This window comes from Nesoenas mayeri, assembly GCF_963082525.1.
Source record: "Nesoenas mayeri genome assembly, chromosome: 3".
Taxonomy (NCBI): domain Eukaryota; kingdom Metazoa; phylum Chordata; class Aves; order Columbiformes; family Columbidae; genus Nesoenas; species Nesoenas mayeri.
In genome coordinates this window covers 96,402,432-96,420,714 of record NC_137544.1, presented here as the reverse complement: position 1 = coordinate 96,420,714, position 18,283 = coordinate 96,402,432, and the positions used below count along the sequence as shown (strand labels likewise).

Here is an 18,283-nt window from a genome sequence, read left to right as displayed (position 1 = left end):
CTTTTAGGGAATGCTTTGAAATTTATGCTTAAAGTTTATATCCTAATGAAATAATAATCGTTCTTAACAATAAAGCAAAAGTTTGTTTGGTTTTGTTTTTAATGAAGATAACTGATAATGCTGCAGAATCTTTTGAAAATGTAACGGCATAATACAGATGTAACCAATTGTTTGTGGGCGCTGTGGGTGGGACGAACAGCAATGGTAAAGAATTGTACATTAAGACTATCGTTCCTGCTGCAGAAGCATTAAATGTGTTTTCTTTTCTCTTTTAGGAGCTTTTCCTCCACTGCAGGGTCAAACAAAAGCTATTTCTCGGGAGATGACCCTCAATAACCTGTGGCTAGTCGGCATACAATCACTTGCGTTTTTGTCAGGCGGTATGTGGTACTGCATCTTTCAGTATTTTTATCATTGCCTGTTTTAAAAGTGGAATGGGACCTGAGGACACAATGGGAATCCAGGCTCTTGCAAGTGAGTATCATGTTGTATGTGCAAATGTGAATACGCAAGAGTAAAGGAAAATACTGGACGGACTCTTACTTCTCTTTGGGGAAATTTTAAACTCCACTAAACGTGAAGATCAGTAACATAGTGACCTGATGATGTATTATTTTAAGAATTGTCTGTATTTTTAAAAAAATGTATACTCTCACCCACACTTAAGCAAATTCAGCATTTGGACAAAAGGTGCAATCGTACATCCACCGTAGAAGAATGTCTGTGACAAGAAAGCTCTGTCACCACAAGAATTTCTTGGCATTGTAGTTAAAGCTCAGACAACTCAGCAACTTGTCTCTTCAGTAGTCTGTACAGTGTTGGTGTGGTAGAGATTCCTCATTTGCACAAACTTGTACTTTATTGCAACTCATTGTGCTGGAGTCAAAGATACTCGGCAGAGCTGGTGGCGGTATCTTTGCGGCTGTGCACTCAGCAGCTGCTGTATTAGACACATCGATCTAAAACCAAGACCCAAATAAGATCAAGCGTCAGGTGTGTTTTGTGAGGAATTGGTCCTCAAAAAAGCGTCGCAGCATCATAGTGTGATTAAAAGCTGCCCCCATCCGATGAATCAGCCCATCCCTGCTGTGATCTTAACCATCATCTTTGTGAATTCTGTGTGCTACCAGCATCTCGCGTTATGAGGAAACTTGGAAAACAGAAAGTCACTTGGTTTATTTTCCCTTCTGTTCAGAATGCATCTCAATGATCGTTGTCAGTTTTCAAAATGCACTTTTAAAGGTGAAAATACAGTGAAGGAAAGACATAAGACTTAGGGAATGGGGGAAAGCTTTATTTGTGAGGCACTGGAAGCCAGAGCAATTCTGTGTGTTTCTGAAGGTCTGATGGTGCTGCTGGTGATTTTTAGCCACCTCTGTATTTTGTATCCTGCAGTCCAACCAAGGTGACCTTGGAGTGGTTTATAGAGGCCTTTTTCTCCCCACTAGTTGCAACAGTGTTAAATATAGGTGGGGGAGAGTTTAAATAATCCAATGCCAACCAACTTAATGTTTTTCTAAGGAGTAATAGAAGAGAAACTAGTTTCTTAAAAATTAAAAATAGGTATAATTGCTATCTTAAATCTATAGGAAGACACTACTGCAAAAAAAAAAAGAATGGTAAATACTCTGAATAAATAACTACATGGAGGGCAGTATTAATAATTAGCTCACCACTGTGCTGAAATCTTACTGGAAGAAGGATGAGTTGAATTTAAAGGCAAACTGGAGTAGACATTTCAGATGTGTACCGTAGGATACTTTTGAAAGGATGTGGATGACGTACAGTCTTCTGGCAGGTCTAGTTGGCATTGTGTTTATGTGATTATACACAGATTTGAGAGAGCTGTTCCTAAAATAAAACTAATCTCTCTAAATACAGGCAGGATAGCCAGAACTTCAATGTTGGCATACTGCCTTTTACAGAGTAATTTTACTGAGAACAAAATAAGCCCTCAGTAGTTTTGGCTCAGAGTTAGCAGTATTGATCCCCCTTCTCTCTCCCGCTCCTGCTACATGAATCACGGTAGGTGCTGTGCAGAATACAAATCTCAGTTCCCTTTGCAGGAGGAGCTCAGAGCACACCAAAATAGGAGGCAATGCCAGTTTCCCTGACTTAATGGCAAACACCTAGTCAAATACGCCAGCCCTGTCTCCCTAAAAGCAGTAGCTTTATCTTCAGGTAGCTCAGTGGGGATGGTTGCAAAGTGATGCTCTGCAGTAAGTTCCCCTGAACTACGAGGCCCCTCATTGACTTAGAAGAACCATGGCAGCTGGGAGGCAGGAGAGGGTGGTTGCCACAGCTTCATCTTTTAGGTAAGATACTGTTTCTGAATGCCACCTCTTTACACCCAGTCACACACCTGAATTCTGGTGCAACACAAAATCCCTTTTGGAAGAGGCGTGCCCCAACAGGGAGGCAGTCTTGGGAGGATTTTATTTTTTCTCCCATAGCTCTTGCTGAAGTACAGCTGATGGAATGAATGTATTTAATCTGCCAGTTTACAGGAGGGTGCTGGGGCGGCCCAGCGCCATCACCGTGTAAGCGGTTATGTCTGCAGCACGTGGGCGTAAACAGACTCTCCGAACTGCAAAAAGCAGATGAGAAGCTCCTTATTTCTGTCCTCCACCAGGTGGTTTGGTCAGAGCCACAGAGGTGCCCGCAGTACAGCTGGTTTTATTTTGAGCTAGGACAGACTGGAGTGATACAAAAAGGGAAGTTTTACATAAGCAGAAGATTGCACAGCAGTAGCTCCCATCAGGAGGTTGTTCTTTGTAGACCCTGTGAACTCCGTGTCAGGGCACACTGTTTTTTCAAATGCAGTATATATATATATTTTTTTTCCAGTGGATTGCAGTCGATAGCGAGTGTTCACATGCTGCCTAAAGAAATTAGTAACGCGCAATAATGTTTCAGATAATCATTTGATTTATCTGGTCCTGTTCATTTTCACTTTGTTCCTCTGTAGTTCTTAACTATTGTGAGACGTTTGTTTTCAAGCACTGACTGTTGTTTTGGTAGGGTGAGTAAATAGTTTTAGCTCTTGGGCTTCTTTCCTGCCTGCACTGGACAATGTGAAGAGCCCTACGTCGTGTCTCCTCACAGCTGAGGAGCTGGAGGTGACAGTGGAATCAACCCCTTGTTAAGAAACTCTGAAGTACCCTCCCAGCATGAACTTGGACGCTGCTTCATGAAAGAGAACAAATTGGATAAGAGAAGTTTTTCTATTAAGGGGAAAAGCATTAAAAGTATAGAATGTATAGGGAATTCTATGCTAAAAATGGTCAAGACTGTTTGGAGCTTAGCAGGCAAGTTTATAAAACCTGAATTCCTGTTGGTAGCGGTTCGGTTCTGCCTTCTGGCCGGTGTTGGGGCTGCAGTGGGCACTTTGCTGCGCCGCCCGTGGGCTTCCCCTTCAGAGTTCCAAATGCATTTGAAGAAGATGGTGTTAATGAACCCTACAGTTGATCACAAAATGGTTTGTTAATATAACTTTGAATTTATACTAGGAGAAATGTAATAGAAGAATGTAGAAAGTGATGCAGAATGAAAAATGACAGAAGAAACGCTCGCCGAAAGCTGTTGTGTACAGAAGTGAGAACACAGCAATTTTAAGTGTATTGCCAGGGTTGCACACAAACCATCTGTACGTTTCTATGTTTAATTGTTCACAAACAAGTTGTTACAATTTAAACGATGCAAGTCTTAATGGTTTAGCATTACTGCTCTTGAAATCGTGTTCTATGATGTGTATCTGCCCATTCACAATGAGCAGTGGTTTTCTCAGTGCCCTTTGGCGCCTTCCCTGCAGGTTCTCTTGTATTTTCCGTGTGGTTCTGTCAAGCTTCTCAACAATGATGGCTCTTGCAGGAGGGATTTTTTTTCTTTAAAGTTGTTCTCATCAGATTTCAAAAAGCAAGATTTCCATTTACCGTGCTCACTGGCAAACTAAAAGCTTCCTTTTCCCTCCTCCCTCCCCCAGCATCACAATTAAGATGCATCTTATTGCAGTAAAAATACACTGATCACTGTGGTACTGTTCATTAGTCACTTGTTTTGCAAATGATGTAACTGATTTTTTTCTGTCCGACACTGCCATAAAGTGCTGTTAACTTTTTTCACCTGTTTGTACACGATAATACAGATACCGATCACTGTGTGTGACAGGATTCAACTGCTCCACTTTGCCTTGACATAAAATTTTGGGACCAAAGGTACTTCAAACTGGGATTTCCAAATCATGTGAGCGAGGTTGAATAATGCATCCTCTTGACAGTCAGCTGGAGATTTTGTGGTGATCTGCTACAATCACACAAAAGAATTGTACACCTGGGGTACTGTGTTGTTTGGAAATAATGGAGCCATATGAAATAAAGGGTTATTTTGCAAAATTGCATATTTGATAGTTTTTACACTCTTTTTTTTTTTTCAAAACAATTTGAAGAGCAAATGGAAACTGTACTCTGGTTTAGAATGTCTGCATACATTATGAACACTTCTGAGCAGCTTCATTTTTGCTGTAAAAACTGTGGACTACCTGGCTATGACACAAAAGAAGTCTTTTAAAGGATTCTATGCATTTTAAAGTTAAACCTTTCATTTTATCATTGGATAATGAAGTAATGATACACTGAGCAACTGTCCTATTAAAGTGAGTTAGTTCCTTAAAATTACTCTACAATGGTGTTCATTTTGTATGATAAAACTTCATTTTCGCGATACCAGTTTCATCTCCAACCTTCTCCTTCTCTCCTGTGTTTTCTGCATTTTTGTTTTGTTTGATGAAATGGATGTAGCAGCCTGTAGTGACCCACAGTGATTTTGCAAAGGGCTGATTGCGCTGGCAGTTATTTTACTGAATTTATTTCATTGGGGTGTTTTTTAATCTGATTTTTCCAGCAGCCAAGATGTCTTTCAGAACTGTAGACAGACACCAGAAGCAGCATTTCTTTACAGAGTTTATTAGGGGTCTTTCCCTTTTTTTTATTTTTGTGTGTGTGTGTGTGTGTGGCAAAAATAAAGTTCATTTTTTTTTTCAAGTTCACTTCATGTGCTTCTAGTCCTTAGTAGACAAGATGATTTTCTTTGGTTGTATTTATTGTGCTTATATCCAATCCAATCTCTATTGTGCTTACCGTAAACACAACAAATAGTAAAATACCACTTTAGTTCACCGTGCAGCTGCAGCGTTCATCTGTGAGAGACATCGTGCGCTGCTCCATAGAGTCTCGTCAGGAAGGACATGGAGACAAGCGTTTGTATGCCAGCGGTGCTAAGGGGAGGAGCAGAGCGGCGGGGACGAGGGGGGAAGCAGCTTCTGCCGCCCTCGCTCGCTCCAGCACCCGCTGGAAACTTTGTCAGCGCTCAGGCTGCGGCGTTTCCCCGCGGGTGGCTGCGCAGCAATGATCCCCCACGGCCTCCGGGAGACCAGGGTGCCGAGAGCAGAACCGGGGCCACCAGCAGCCGCAGGTTGTCGCCATCCCTAAGGGCGTCAGTCCAACCTTCTGTGCTCGTTTTGTAGATGCGTGCGTTTGTTTCAGCGTGGTCCGTGTTTAAACAGCTCCAGCTAGGCAGAGCGGTAATTCCACGGCCCCGCCAGCTCACGCTCTCAGCTCTGTGTCACCTTCCGTCTTCACCGCTGGTGCGTGATACTGCAGCGGACAACAAAGGGCAAAGGAACGCCTTGGAGTGTCAGGCATCTTGCACAACTTCCAAAACAGTGCCATGGTTGTAGTTACATCTACCTCTCTTTGCTTCCCTTCTGGGTTTTGTCTCGTGTTGCCATGTGGTGTTTTTCTGTGAGAACTGGGGGGAATTGGGGAGGGGGAGGGAGAAAAGTGGGGGGAAAACTTGAAATACGAACTTAAGACACTGGTGGGGGAGCCAGTGCTTACCAGCTGTGTTGTCATATTGAAAAAGCCATTGTTTTTAATTCCTGCCTAGTGTGAAATGTTTGTTTTTAAAAAGCCTTCCTGCTGGAAAGAAAAATGTATTTTTAAAAGGAAAAAAAAAAATTCCCTGTTTTGGCTATGAGAATGTCAGCTGTATGACTTGTGACCATATCATGACATGCTGATCAGATATAAATAAATTTTTATCTCTCAGGACTCTGTCTTGTATTTTTACTTTTCTGGTAACTGTCACAGGTTTTCCAAAAGGAGACGCTGCGTTTTGAGGTATCGCTGATTTCAGCTGAGGCACCAAATAAAAAAGGTATGTGAATGCCATGTGTGCACACACTGCTTTACAAAGAAATATCTCTTATTAATGTAAGAAAATAAAAGGAGTTCATGCAGCGCAGTGTAGTGAGAGGCTTTTGCTGCAGGTTAGTGCAGGACATGGAGTTGCTGCAGTCAGGTGCCGGTTCCGGGTGTTGCTCTCCGTCCTTCCCTGAGGCGCAGTGAGCTTCAGAACCACAGCGAGCACCTCACTTCATACCTGATTGTAAGTGGGCGGCTTCTTTCAAACGAAGCTGCAGAGTAATGGGTAGAGCTGTGAGAATGGGGCTCACGGCCGAGCGGGGCTCTGAAGTGTGGGCTAAAACGAGCGTCCAGGATGCTGGGACACGTTGTGTTCTGTAGGTACCTTTACTTTTGAGATCACAGTAGCTCCTTATGTTAAAAAAAAGGCTTCCTTGTTGGTTTCTTTATATAGATAGAATCCATTAGTACGTAAATTTTCCAGATATCCTTAAGTTCTCTGTGAAATAAGGAAGAGGTCTCTTCAGTTGGTTGTTAGTCTGGGTTTGTACCAAGTTAGTTGGTTAGTTTGAGTGAGACTTTTCCATGAGGTTGGAGAAGCAATAGATCCAAAACTTCAGAGCAGCTAGTGCAGCTCAATAAAGGTGCTTGCGTTTTTAGTGAAAAAGTTGTAGAATTTCTTGTAACTGATTTTACTTCACAAGTATTAAAGGCTGACAGGAATGGATGGTTCGATGCATGAGCATGAAAGATAGCAAGGAGCTTGAATTGTGATGTACAGATTTTTTGGAAAAGTGGGACAGTTCAAAGAAAGTGGATGTTGTGACAGTGATAAATAAAACTCCAGGTATATGCAGTGAGTAAATAATAACGTAACATCAGTACGGCCAGTCAGTGCGGCGTTGGGGAAAAGCAATGATGCCTTTGCAAAACAAAACTACAGGACTAAACTTGATGAGGTAGCAAATGTGGTTGAGTATTGTGTGACAGAATATAGTTGAGGTTTTGTAATCTCACTTGAGAATTTGAAGGAGAAACGGGGAAAAAAAGGAGGTAAATTTATATTAGGTTGCCTCTGAAGAGAAAAATTTCCATTTGTGGTTAACTAGTGTAATTGTGTAGATCTTTTCAGCAATGTACAATATTTGCGTAAGTGATATGAAATAAAATACGAATTTTTGTTATACCAATTTGCTGTTTATTAGTCAGTGAGTAGTCCAAATCACGTAGTAAAAACTGTGTGTGACAGTAAGCAAGAGGAAGATGAAGAGTCTATGAGGAAGACAAATGATCCCAGAAGGCAATGACACTGAAAAGAGCTGTGAGACTCCGGCAACTGATGGTTGAATACGAATTTCTATTGTAAATAAATACATGTGCATAAATAAAAGGGCAGATCTGAGCCTTTGAGCAGATACCCAGAGAGGAGCTGAGGGCAGTAGGATTTCTGTTTGAGGCATTAGTGAGACCGTATGTTGAATATTGACTCAAAATGGCTGGAATCATAGAATGCCCTGGGTTGGAAGGGACCCACAAGGGTCAGGCTAGGCAGCATAGAAGAGTTTCCAAGCCATTCTTTCCCTCCTCACAGTGCTCCTGTTTCTAGGCTAGGCACGGCTGGTTGACTTTGAGTTAACAAATGCTGCCGTGGTGAGGTTTTCTTCACCCCTGAGGGGTGGCTGCTGCTCACTGCTCCTCCAGCTGGCTGCTGAACCTGCACACCCCCAGCTCTGAGCAGCGCTGCCTCTCTAACTCATCCGCTTCTTACACCCTGGACCTTCTTTTTTTCTCTTGCCCAACAATCTTGGCTGTTTTTTAGGGAAGAATTGTTCCCCTTCACCTGCTGGCTCTCGCCTCAGAAGCAGCAGACTCCATCACACAAGAGGTTTGAAGCTGAAACTTCAGATTTGGGTGCAATGACAGGAGCGTGTCTGCTGGTTGACTTCGGTCACACCCTCACCCACCACCAGCAAGTCTGGCCAGCAAGCCCCTTTCTTTTTCCTTGCACATCTCCATTCCTGAGGAGGCGGCGATGGTGCTGCAGCGCTGTGAAAACCCCAACCTCACGGGGCTTTTCCCCGTGGTGAAGCTGCCAGGTTTTCTTCTCCCTTCACACTTCAGGAAACACTGAAGGTGTTGCTGCTGTTGTTCTTGTTGCACTCTCTTATCTCTGTATTTCTCTTGGGCTGACACACTGAGTCCTCATCAGCATGTATTTCAAGGGGAGAAACCCAGACCTAGTAGATAAAGGTGCACCTGCGTAAGTGCACAAGATGCTCTGCATCCTTCCGAAAAATACAGAAAACTCCCTCCACTGGATGCAACAGTGATTTTCCTCCATTGAAAATGCCAGAACAGAATTGGTTGCTTGGTTGTTGGTGTTTGGGGCTTTTTTTTGCTGTTGCTTTGACTAAATACTCCCCTGCAGCTGGTACAAGCAGGGAATGTTTTTAGTGCGGTGCTCTGCTCCACCAAGGCCTTAGGGGGGCTGCGCTCGACAAGCACCGTTTTAGAGCCTTCACAGCTGAACCTCATTTGCTGTGATGAGGGTGGGGTTGTTTTTCCAGGAAGTTTCTTAGCTAAAACTGATGACAAAAATAAGTATAAATACTATTTTAACAGACTAGTAGAGTCTTCAAACTAAGTTCTGTTAATTGCCCCTAAGCCTGCAGTAATATTTGCTGAAACAATGTTGATTAACCAGTGCTGGATTAATTTATAGCATTTTTTCCTCCCACTTCTGTTTATTCCATTATTGGGTGTTGATTCCTTCATCACTTAGAGTTGTAGCTGATGGGTTTTGTTACTCCAGCCATGGCCTAATAAGGTATGGTATGTGTTTGATGTTTGCAAGATACTTGTTATCTAACCTTTATAACCAGAATATTTTGTAGACATCAAAGCATTTGCTAAGCAGACAGAGGATGATGTGTGGGAGGACGACCTCCAAGGGCTCCCTCTAACACCAACTACCATGTGCCCTTTACACAAGTCTCTCAGATGTGCTGAGGGAAGGGTCTAGATCAATATTGATTTGTAGCAGTAGTCCTTGAATAAACCATTTATCCCCCCTGAAATGAAGGTGTACCACCTCATTGCCGAAAAGACCCCAGAGCGAGCCAATTAAAGCCACAAAGGTTATCTGGAAAAAACTTACTTTAGTGGAAGAAGAAAGTGTCGTGTGCTTAGTTTATCCAAGGGAAAGTAAAATACAACTCTATTATGTACAAGTACTGGGCAGGTACTGCCGGTCGTGGACTCCGGGCTGGAAGAAAAGATTTAAAAGGCAGAATGTAGCCGAGTTCAGAATGAGGGAGTGAAAATAGCCCCAACTTGGGTATGTGTTTGGTTCTCCATCCCTCGAGTCTTAAAATCAAAACCGTTGTCTTAAATATTTTATTAGAGAGCTGAACTAGAAGTAGGTACTGTTTAGCCTAATTACAGTGGGAGGTTGTGACCTACGTTATGCAGGTAACTAAACTGGATAGTTGTCGTCATTTGGTCTGAAAGCCTATGGAACTTGGAATTTTAGTAGTAGCCAGCTGGCCAGTTCTTTTTTTAGGCCTTCTCAACACAGTGTTTCCATTTTCTGCTTCAGGCTTGCAAAGACCCTGATTCTGCAAGAAACAGCAACAACAAATAAAATACTTATTTTTCAGACTACTCAAGATATTATTTTCGGGTTTGGAATAACTATTAAAATGCCTTCCTAGTGAATCAGGCCCCAGTTATGTCTGAGCCATTGTCCTCACACCCAGAAGAACCAGGTCAAGTGCCTCAGGGAAAACTGTAAGGATCCCTGGAGTGGACAAGCATTGAATAACCTTGCTATATATTGGAATTTTCTTCCTAACCCTTGCACTAGACGCTGGCTTATGTCCTGGCCCACTGAAATTTATATCCCTATTTTGTTTTCCTTTTAGTTTGCCTCCTCAGTGCCTGTTTTCTTTTGTTATCCTGATGCGTTTTTGGGCTTGAGGAGGACTCATCAGTCCTGGACGCCATTTACAATCTCTTTGAAGAGTCCACTTTGTTTCAGAAAAAGCTCAATTCATTAAAATTGATCTGTCTTTGCATTGGTTGTTCTTTCCCTCCTGTGTTATAAGAGGTTTAAACCAAAAAATCCCTGATGTATCTTCTTTTCTCTACCTTTCCTGATTGTATGTACCTCTGTCAGTCCACCATGAATGAGGATTTCTCTGAATTATTTAGATTTCCATTCTCAATCTGATAGATCCATCACCTGCATAGTTAAGTTCCTTCTGCTTTTTATTCTAACATTCAGAGAATTGATTGTCCTATCAGTATAATTTATTTAAATACTTATTTAAATACAGCTTGATGGTGAGAGGATTAGATTTATTAATGGATTTACAATTAGTGATTTCCTGACTCCAGTGAAACGTATATAAATCAAGCAGTAAATATGTTAGCAGCTACTGCAAAAAAATGCACACGTTTAACTTTACTGCACCGTGAAGCAGACTGAGAAGATAAAGCTGTTCCACAAGGTTAAGTGAACAAATGGGGCCTTCATCCTAGGCTGTCTGTCTTTAAGAAACAAAACAACACTCAAATGAGTTTAAGTTCAATAAGCATCTGCCTTTGTCTCCCTGAAATCTTTGAGACCCAAGCAGTTGTTTATGAACAACAACATGCTGCTCTGGGGAACAGCTCTGTCTCCTTAGAGGATCTATGAAAAGCTGGCCTCTGGTTTTTATTTGTGGCCCTTTAATTTATTATATGAAAATAAATCCAAAATATTCGATTAAGCCAAAGGGTGAGGATGTGGGAAAGCTACGTACTGCTATGCAAAAAGCTCTTGACCTTTATTTTCTGGTTTGCATGTATCTCTCTGGTACCTTGTTGTGTAAGGAGGTATTATATATGGTGTGTATGGTAATGCAGGCAGCACAGCGAACCTGAGTGTATTAAGGGTAGATATCACAAGGTCAGAAATGCCAGTTGCACTAATTAGTTCAATCCTGACTAAGAACAGTTGCATGACTTTATTTTTAATGAGCACAAGGATTATGGGAATTTAGATAGAACAATAATCTATTTTTATCTCGTATTTTGTAAGCTCAGAAGATGAGTCAGGAATAAGCCGTGTAGTAAGAAAGGCCAGAGCCATGACTAAATGAACAAAACTGCAGGAACAGAAAGTTCCTTGCTTCACAGAGCTGCCTGGAAGTGTCCAGGTGATGGCAATAACCCTTACCTGATATCAAAAGTATGTGTTACAAGCTAAAGGTAACGTACAACTGTGGCACCCACCTAGGAAATTCAGTACGACTGGTTGTTTTGCTTGTTTTGTGGGGTGTTTTGGTTTGGGTTCTGGGGTTTATTTGTTGGTTTGTTTTTTAATATTTCAGTGTCTGCAAGTCAGAAGGGAAAGAAAACACATTTCACTAACAGTTAATTAGACTCATTTCTTCTGATTGCCGCATCATCTGCTATTGAAGGGTAAGAAGGCTAAAACTGTTAAAATTAAAGAAAAAAAGAGCTGTAGAAAACTGCAGCTTTTCAACAGATCTGTCGTCCTCTATGTCATAATCTGGCTAAATGCTTTAACTTCATCAGGGATTCTTTAAAGACTGCAGGCTGAAAGTAAACCAGAACAAACTCCAACAATAAGGCTCCTGTGCCTGAACCTGACAAGTGAATAGGTTGTGTTGCAACTGAGAATCCATTTCTGGCTCTTTGTGATATGTTCTCTCATGCTTGGGGTTGCATTGATTTTTAATTAAGATTCTTATAATTTTAAATTAATTATTAAATATTTTTAAAGCATTGTGCTTTTGTGAAGGAGCTAAATTGTTGTTAATGCAAAATGCTTTATATTACAGCTGTATCTTCCACAGTCAGGATTCAAGATAGTACATAGACTTTCTTCCTAGAAAAAAACATGTATTTCAATTAAAAAAACAAAACAAGGGGAAATAAAATAAATAACCCATCCCACATTTCTTTGAAATGGGAGCCTGTGTTCTTAGATCAATGCTGTCAATATACGCCTCGAAGTTAAAGTTGAGTGTCAGTTACCCCAGATGTGTTACCGTGGTGATAACTGTAGTTAAGACTAAGTTAATGAGCAAGAAGTAAGGTCTGTGCAGGAGTCTTAGATATGTGTTTCCATGAAGACTAGGAGCTGACTTACTTGCTTATGCAAAATCTATGTTCTCCGTATGGAAAGGGTCCACAAGGAGACTGGCTTACTCTTTCCTGCCTTGTGCACTGACAGCCAGTGATTCAATCAAATATCAAAGATGGTATCTCCTTTTTGACAGGAAGAGATTTGCATTTCTGGAAAGCTAGAGGCAGAAAAAAGAAGTCAGATCAGTGGGAAAGACAAAAGGATTTTATACATTTTGAGGAATGGGAAAGGGGACTCATAGCTTTTAAGGGATCGTTAAATCTCATTCAGAAAAGGACAGGGATAGAAAGCTAGCTTGCTTCTTCCACCTGGGGCCTCTCTGCAAACGCAGCCTGGCCCAGAAAATGTACACTAGGTTAAGTGGGTAGGCCCAGTGTCTACAGTTTGTTGGCTTAGTATCTGCCCTTGAATGTTTTCAGGAAGGAGTTCAGAAAAGTAAACTGTGACTCTTTCTCCTGTCCTTATAAACCTTTATAAAACTTTGCACTTTTCACACTTAATTTACTTTTATCCCTACCTGACCCAAGTTACGTGTGTTTTTAGGATGGCTTGCTCTCATGAGGGCACCGTCTCCATGGATATGTGATTCTAAAAACTGGAGCACTCCAGTAGGTCCCTGTATTCCAGCACATTTTCCCAGGGGCTTGCAAGATAATGAGGAGCATCCCCACTATGCTACATGAGCTGCTTGAATCATTTGCAATACAAGCAGTGGTGTGGACAAACTATTTTCTGGTGATTAATCTTGGTTGGGAAAGCAGGGTGAATCCTGGTATCCTATAAGGATTTATAATAACAGTTAGTAAAGTAGTCTTTTTTATAAATTACTTTTTTTCAGATAAGACATAGGCCAGGATTTCGCCTATATCAGAATATGGCATTCATCTCAGCAAAAGTTAAACTGTGTCTGATTTGAATTGTGTTGCTCTTGCCTCAGTCAACCAAATCCCCACGGTGCTAAAACCAGGGTGATTTAACATTTGGATTGCTATTTCATGCCCAGGATCCTGGTTTAGTTTGAAAACAAGCAGCTTAAGAGCACATGGAGAAACTAAAGTCTAGCACGAAGGATAAAATTATGGTTTCAGCTGTGCACAAGGCTGTGGTCCACTTGCTGGCTGTTGTTTGTTCTTTGTACTCCAAACAAAGAGTTGCCACAAACATATTTGCACAGGCCAACCTGTAGGAGAGTCTTGACTTTTGGCAAAGTCCACAGCTTCTTTAAGATTATAATTGTCTCTACTAAACACTTCCTAAATGTAAAATCCTTCCAGAAATTATCTGCTGCAGGTAGAGAGAAACATGCTATTTCTATCTAATTATTTTCATTTGGAGGTTGGAGAAGGTTTCTAAAAGAAGAGCTAATAGCCATCAGCTGCATCTGGATCCCTTAAGACGTTAGTCTCTGAATGACCTTATCGCCACCCCTGCTATGGCTCTGCAGAGGCTCTGTTACCTCAGTCCTTTAGGACACTCAGTCTCATTCTTCCAACTTGCATCATCAGTGGAAGTTTCCAGTACTGAAATGTTGGAGTCCTTCATCCTCGCCAAAAGGAGAAGTGTAAATAAGAGGATGATAACATCTGTGCTGAGATTTTGGACTGGACATATTTGTTCTTTTAAAAGAACTGGTTACTGTCATGTCTGGTGATGCAGCAGCTTACTAATTACATTTTGTTACATTATGTTCACCTGATCTGCAGTAGATACCAGGTATTTGCTAAACTAACTCTGAACCAGATTTACTAGGAAGGCCTGGGCTTCTGTGTCAGTGGTTTAGCACCTGTCCTGCTTGCTGTGCTGTCCCAAATAGGAATTTCTCAGACCAGCTGTGGGGTCTTGAGCCTGGGCTCAAGCAGTGACTGAGAGATTTTACAATAAATGTTTCAGCTACATAGCCAACGAGAAGCTGCTCACTTACTTTCCCCCTGTCCTCATGCCATCCCAGAGCTGAGGAAGAACTCTGATGACAATGTTCTCTCTGGATTTTTAGCAAAGTAGCGGCTCATATTTATGCTTCACATAACAAGAAAACTCACTTATCTCAGGACTGCACCATAGAACACAGACAGTAAAGAGGTGGGAAGGTACTTCTATTCAGCCATGTGATAAACTTACAGGACTTAGAAGGATAGCTAGAGATTTAAATCTGCTTTAACTTTTGCATAAAACTGGACGCTTTGCAGTAAGTCCATGTGTGGCCAAATTAAAAAGAAGCGTGGTATTTACAGCTGCTTAAAGTGATTAATAAACATGATGTAAAGGATGCATTATGGTTTTGCACTGTACTGGGAAGTCTTTTCTTCCAGCTTTATAAAACATTAATTTTTATGTTTTTATTTTAAATCTTTAGGAATCTAGGACTAGCATTAGTTATGTATAGAGCGAATGTTGGGGCTAGCAAATGTGTTGAGGTTTAATTCCTGTTTTATATTGTGTAGTGGCTTTTTCTCAACAAAAGATGTGTCAGGGAGGGAATGAATTTGAAAGTAAATGCCCAAGGCTGAAGCTGGGCCACCTGCTTCTCTAACTTGGGTGAGATGCCCTGTGGAAGAGTACTGCTCAGCCTCTCAAACCAAGTCACGTCTACATCACTGTGTGATGTTTAAAGCACGATTTGTGATCAGTTACCAGTGACATGTGCAGTCAGTCAAAAGCAGCCTCTGCTGGCAGCAGTGCCTCTCTGATCTACAGTGCTGGCTCGCCCCAGGTTCCCCAATGGAGGGGAACACTGAGGTCTTAATTCATGGTCTGAATTATCTGGGGCAGATGAAGAGCTCACTACTGCACCTTTCTGTTTCTCTGCTGGTGAGTTTTGGGGCTGTCCTATGCAGGGACACAAGTTGGACTTGATGATCCTTATGGGTCCCTTCCAACTCAGGACATTCTATGATTCTACATTAAAAAGTTGTAGATGGGCAACATGTTACGTTCAGAATGTGATGTAATGATTTAAATGGGTCCTGATTTTTGTTTGTATTAACACAATGGGACAAGAGTTGAGGCAGCAGAGGGCTGACTAATAGCGCTCATCAGATCTTGCTGCACTGGTCGGAGAGGTTACCAAACACAGAGCTAGAGGAGGAGAAAAAAGTTCGGGGAGAAAAAAACCCAGACTTTAGGAGAAGGGCCTCGTCAGCTCACCACTGAAGACGAGGTTATGGGACAAATACTCAGTATTCACCTTTATGAGGGTTGGTTGCCTATTCAGCAAATTAAAAGCTCCACCATGCCCTTTTTTGAACTGTTTTTTGCTAGGGGACCCATGGTATTTGTATTACAATGTGTCTCTTCCTGCCTTTTACTGTGCTCTGACATAAGCGCTTGACTTCTAGCTTGTTCTTTCCAAAAATCTGAAGAAAAATAATTACTTGACTGAAGCAGTTGATTTGAATGTAGGAGATAGGAAGCAGCTTTGTAGAAATAATTATGTACCATCTTACAACGGTTTAGTTAAACTGGCTGCACGTCGCCACGTCTGCACATCTCCACATGCACCAGTGATATTGTAAGTAGCACCTCTCTACTTGAACGGGTGCTGCTGTGCAGCTCTGCCTGGAGACCAGTCTCTCCCTTTTGTCTCCTGCAGAAAGAACACCTGAGTTAAGAACTATTATAATCATAAAATAGCCTGCTCTGACAAATTGTATCAAGCTTTGAAAGCAGGTTAGCATAACCAAACAGAGATGATCACATTCCTACTTTTAGGAAGAATGAGAACGATGAAAACCAGGTCACCCACTCCTTGGGCCCATTTTCATGGGGGTGTCTGTTGATGTCTCTGATCCAATGTGTTCACAGGAACGCTGATCCCTACAAAAGTCTGCCTCTCATCCTTCTTGACTAACGCACGCGATCAGATCCTGTGGGTGAAGCACCGTTACGTAATTGCGCTTGTGTTGCAGACACTGAACCTCCCGTGACATAACAGATCCTGTACTAAAGACAGAAGCAGCTTTATCCTGAGTATTATTGCTAATGTGAACAAACCTAAACACGAGCAGATGCACTGCTGCTACGTGCAATGCCATGTCACCGGGCCGTTAATAATTTTCAATTTTAAAAACATATATTGTTTAATTTGTTCATTGAGAGAAAATAGATCTTTGGGTTCTGAAGATTTTCTAGTTTAACATCTGTGGTGTTATAACGTCAGTGTTAGATAATTGTAAGATGCACATTAAGCAACATATTTTGACCGTGACTACTCAGACCTAAATTATGCAACCCTTATAGTTATTATAAAAGGGGTCAGGTCTTCTGATGTCTACTAATTAAAATTAAAAATGAAAATGTTCCAAATTTGTCTGAAACCTCAAAACACTTAGTGTACTAGCGGAGAGAAAGAGATTAAAAATGTGGAAGGGAGAGAGAAGAAAATGAAGGGCCCAATTCAGAATACTCTTGATTTTGACACTGAAATGTTGGAGGCCATTTCAAATATTTGAAACAACACATGAAACCTTGTGGTTGGTCCACTGGGCTGGCATTGGAAGAGACTTGAAAGCCATGCCCCTCTGGCCTACCAAGTGACTTTGCCTCCCTGTGCTTTTGAGTTCTACACTGAAAAACACTGACAAAACCCTTATGCCCACCTAAAGCAAAACTAGCTATTTTCTACCAGTACAATATGCTGAATTAGCTTCAGGAGGGATCAAACAAACACCAGATTCCATGATCCTGTCTAAAGTGAAACTACAGAGGCTGGGAAACACGTTGGTGTTACCCGTTGGATGGGACCAATATGACTTTCGCCACAGAAACACTGGACTATCAGTTTCAAGAGAGGTTTAATCTGGATCCAGCACCTTGTGGTTTGTCTTCTAGGCTTCCTCTTCCCTTGGTGCATGTCCCATGCAACCACAAACTGCGTGCTCAGATCTTCTGGACACTGATACTTTATTTTCACTCAAAATTACAAATTATCTTACTCTGATGATCACTCCAGTACACCAGTACTATTCAGTCAATGAATATTAGAGGACATTGCTATGTTTTACAAGTAGCTGAATCACAGACAGCTAAAGCAGCAATATTCATCTGAATTTTTCATTTAAAAACTGAAAGCTTTCACAGAGCTGACTAAGCTACCTGTGTGAGCCAACAGGTGACAGGATTGATTGATTGATTGATTGATTGATTGATTTCACAGGGACTGTGCAGAATTCCGTGATCTGTACCACTGAGAAGCACAGAGCAAATGGTCACACTGTTACTGAAGTTACTGAACTAAAGCTGACGGTCCAGTGCAGTGCAGGCCAGCTGACCCTCATCAGAAGAATTTGGAACCAATTCTCATTAATTGGGGGTCACATGATAACTATATGGTATGGTTTTCCATTAAAGATATTAGGAAAGGCCTATTGAGAAAATAAATGTATTTTACTAGACTGAATAATAAAAGATACTATTTCTTCCTGCAACTCTGCTTGAGTCATATCCATGTAGTTGCAATGATCTATAAAAAGTTAAGAATCCATTTTTAGATTCTTTGACACAATATATAGCAGCAAAGCAAGCATGAAGCTTCCAGAAAGTGTGCTGCAGGCTATGTCTAAGCTGAACATGTAAGGAAGTGATTGAAAGGCAATTTCTAACAGACACATCAATGTAAGAGAAACGAGACATTATAGTGGTTTGTACCCCCAAAAGTTCACGACAAAAGTCTTTAACATCCATTTAAATTGTACCCTTGCTGTAAAATGAATCATTAGTAATATCCAGCTGGACACACCAACGTCTCATTTAACCTTCATACACAACATTTGTACATTGACTGACATTAATTGAGATAATGAACACCTTTACTATGGCACTTACCCAGTTACACTGCTCCCTTTCGGCACACATACAGCTGCAGGTCTGCCTGGCTCTCCCTGTTAGCTTAGAATAAAGCATTCTCATAAAAAATCCTGAACTTTCCTAT

The 18,283-nt window shown here is 41.4% G+C and overlaps 1 protein-coding gene across 1 annotated transcript in view; it reads left to right on the top strand.

Moving 5' to 3' along the window:
• The window catches only part of LPGAT1 (lysophosphatidylglycerol acyltransferase 1), a 62,234-nt gene extending 61,493 nt beyond the window's left edge, over nucleotides 1-741 (top strand). Inside the window, exon 8 of the mRNA XM_080342564.1 lies at nucleotides 276-741. Coding sequence (XP_080198690.1) covers nucleotides 276-427 — 152 coding nt within the window. The 3' untranslated portion in view covers nucleotides 428-741. The remainder of the gene's footprint in view (nucleotides 1-275) is intronic.
• The last annotated feature ends 17,542 nt before the right edge of the window (nucleotides 742-18,283 follow it).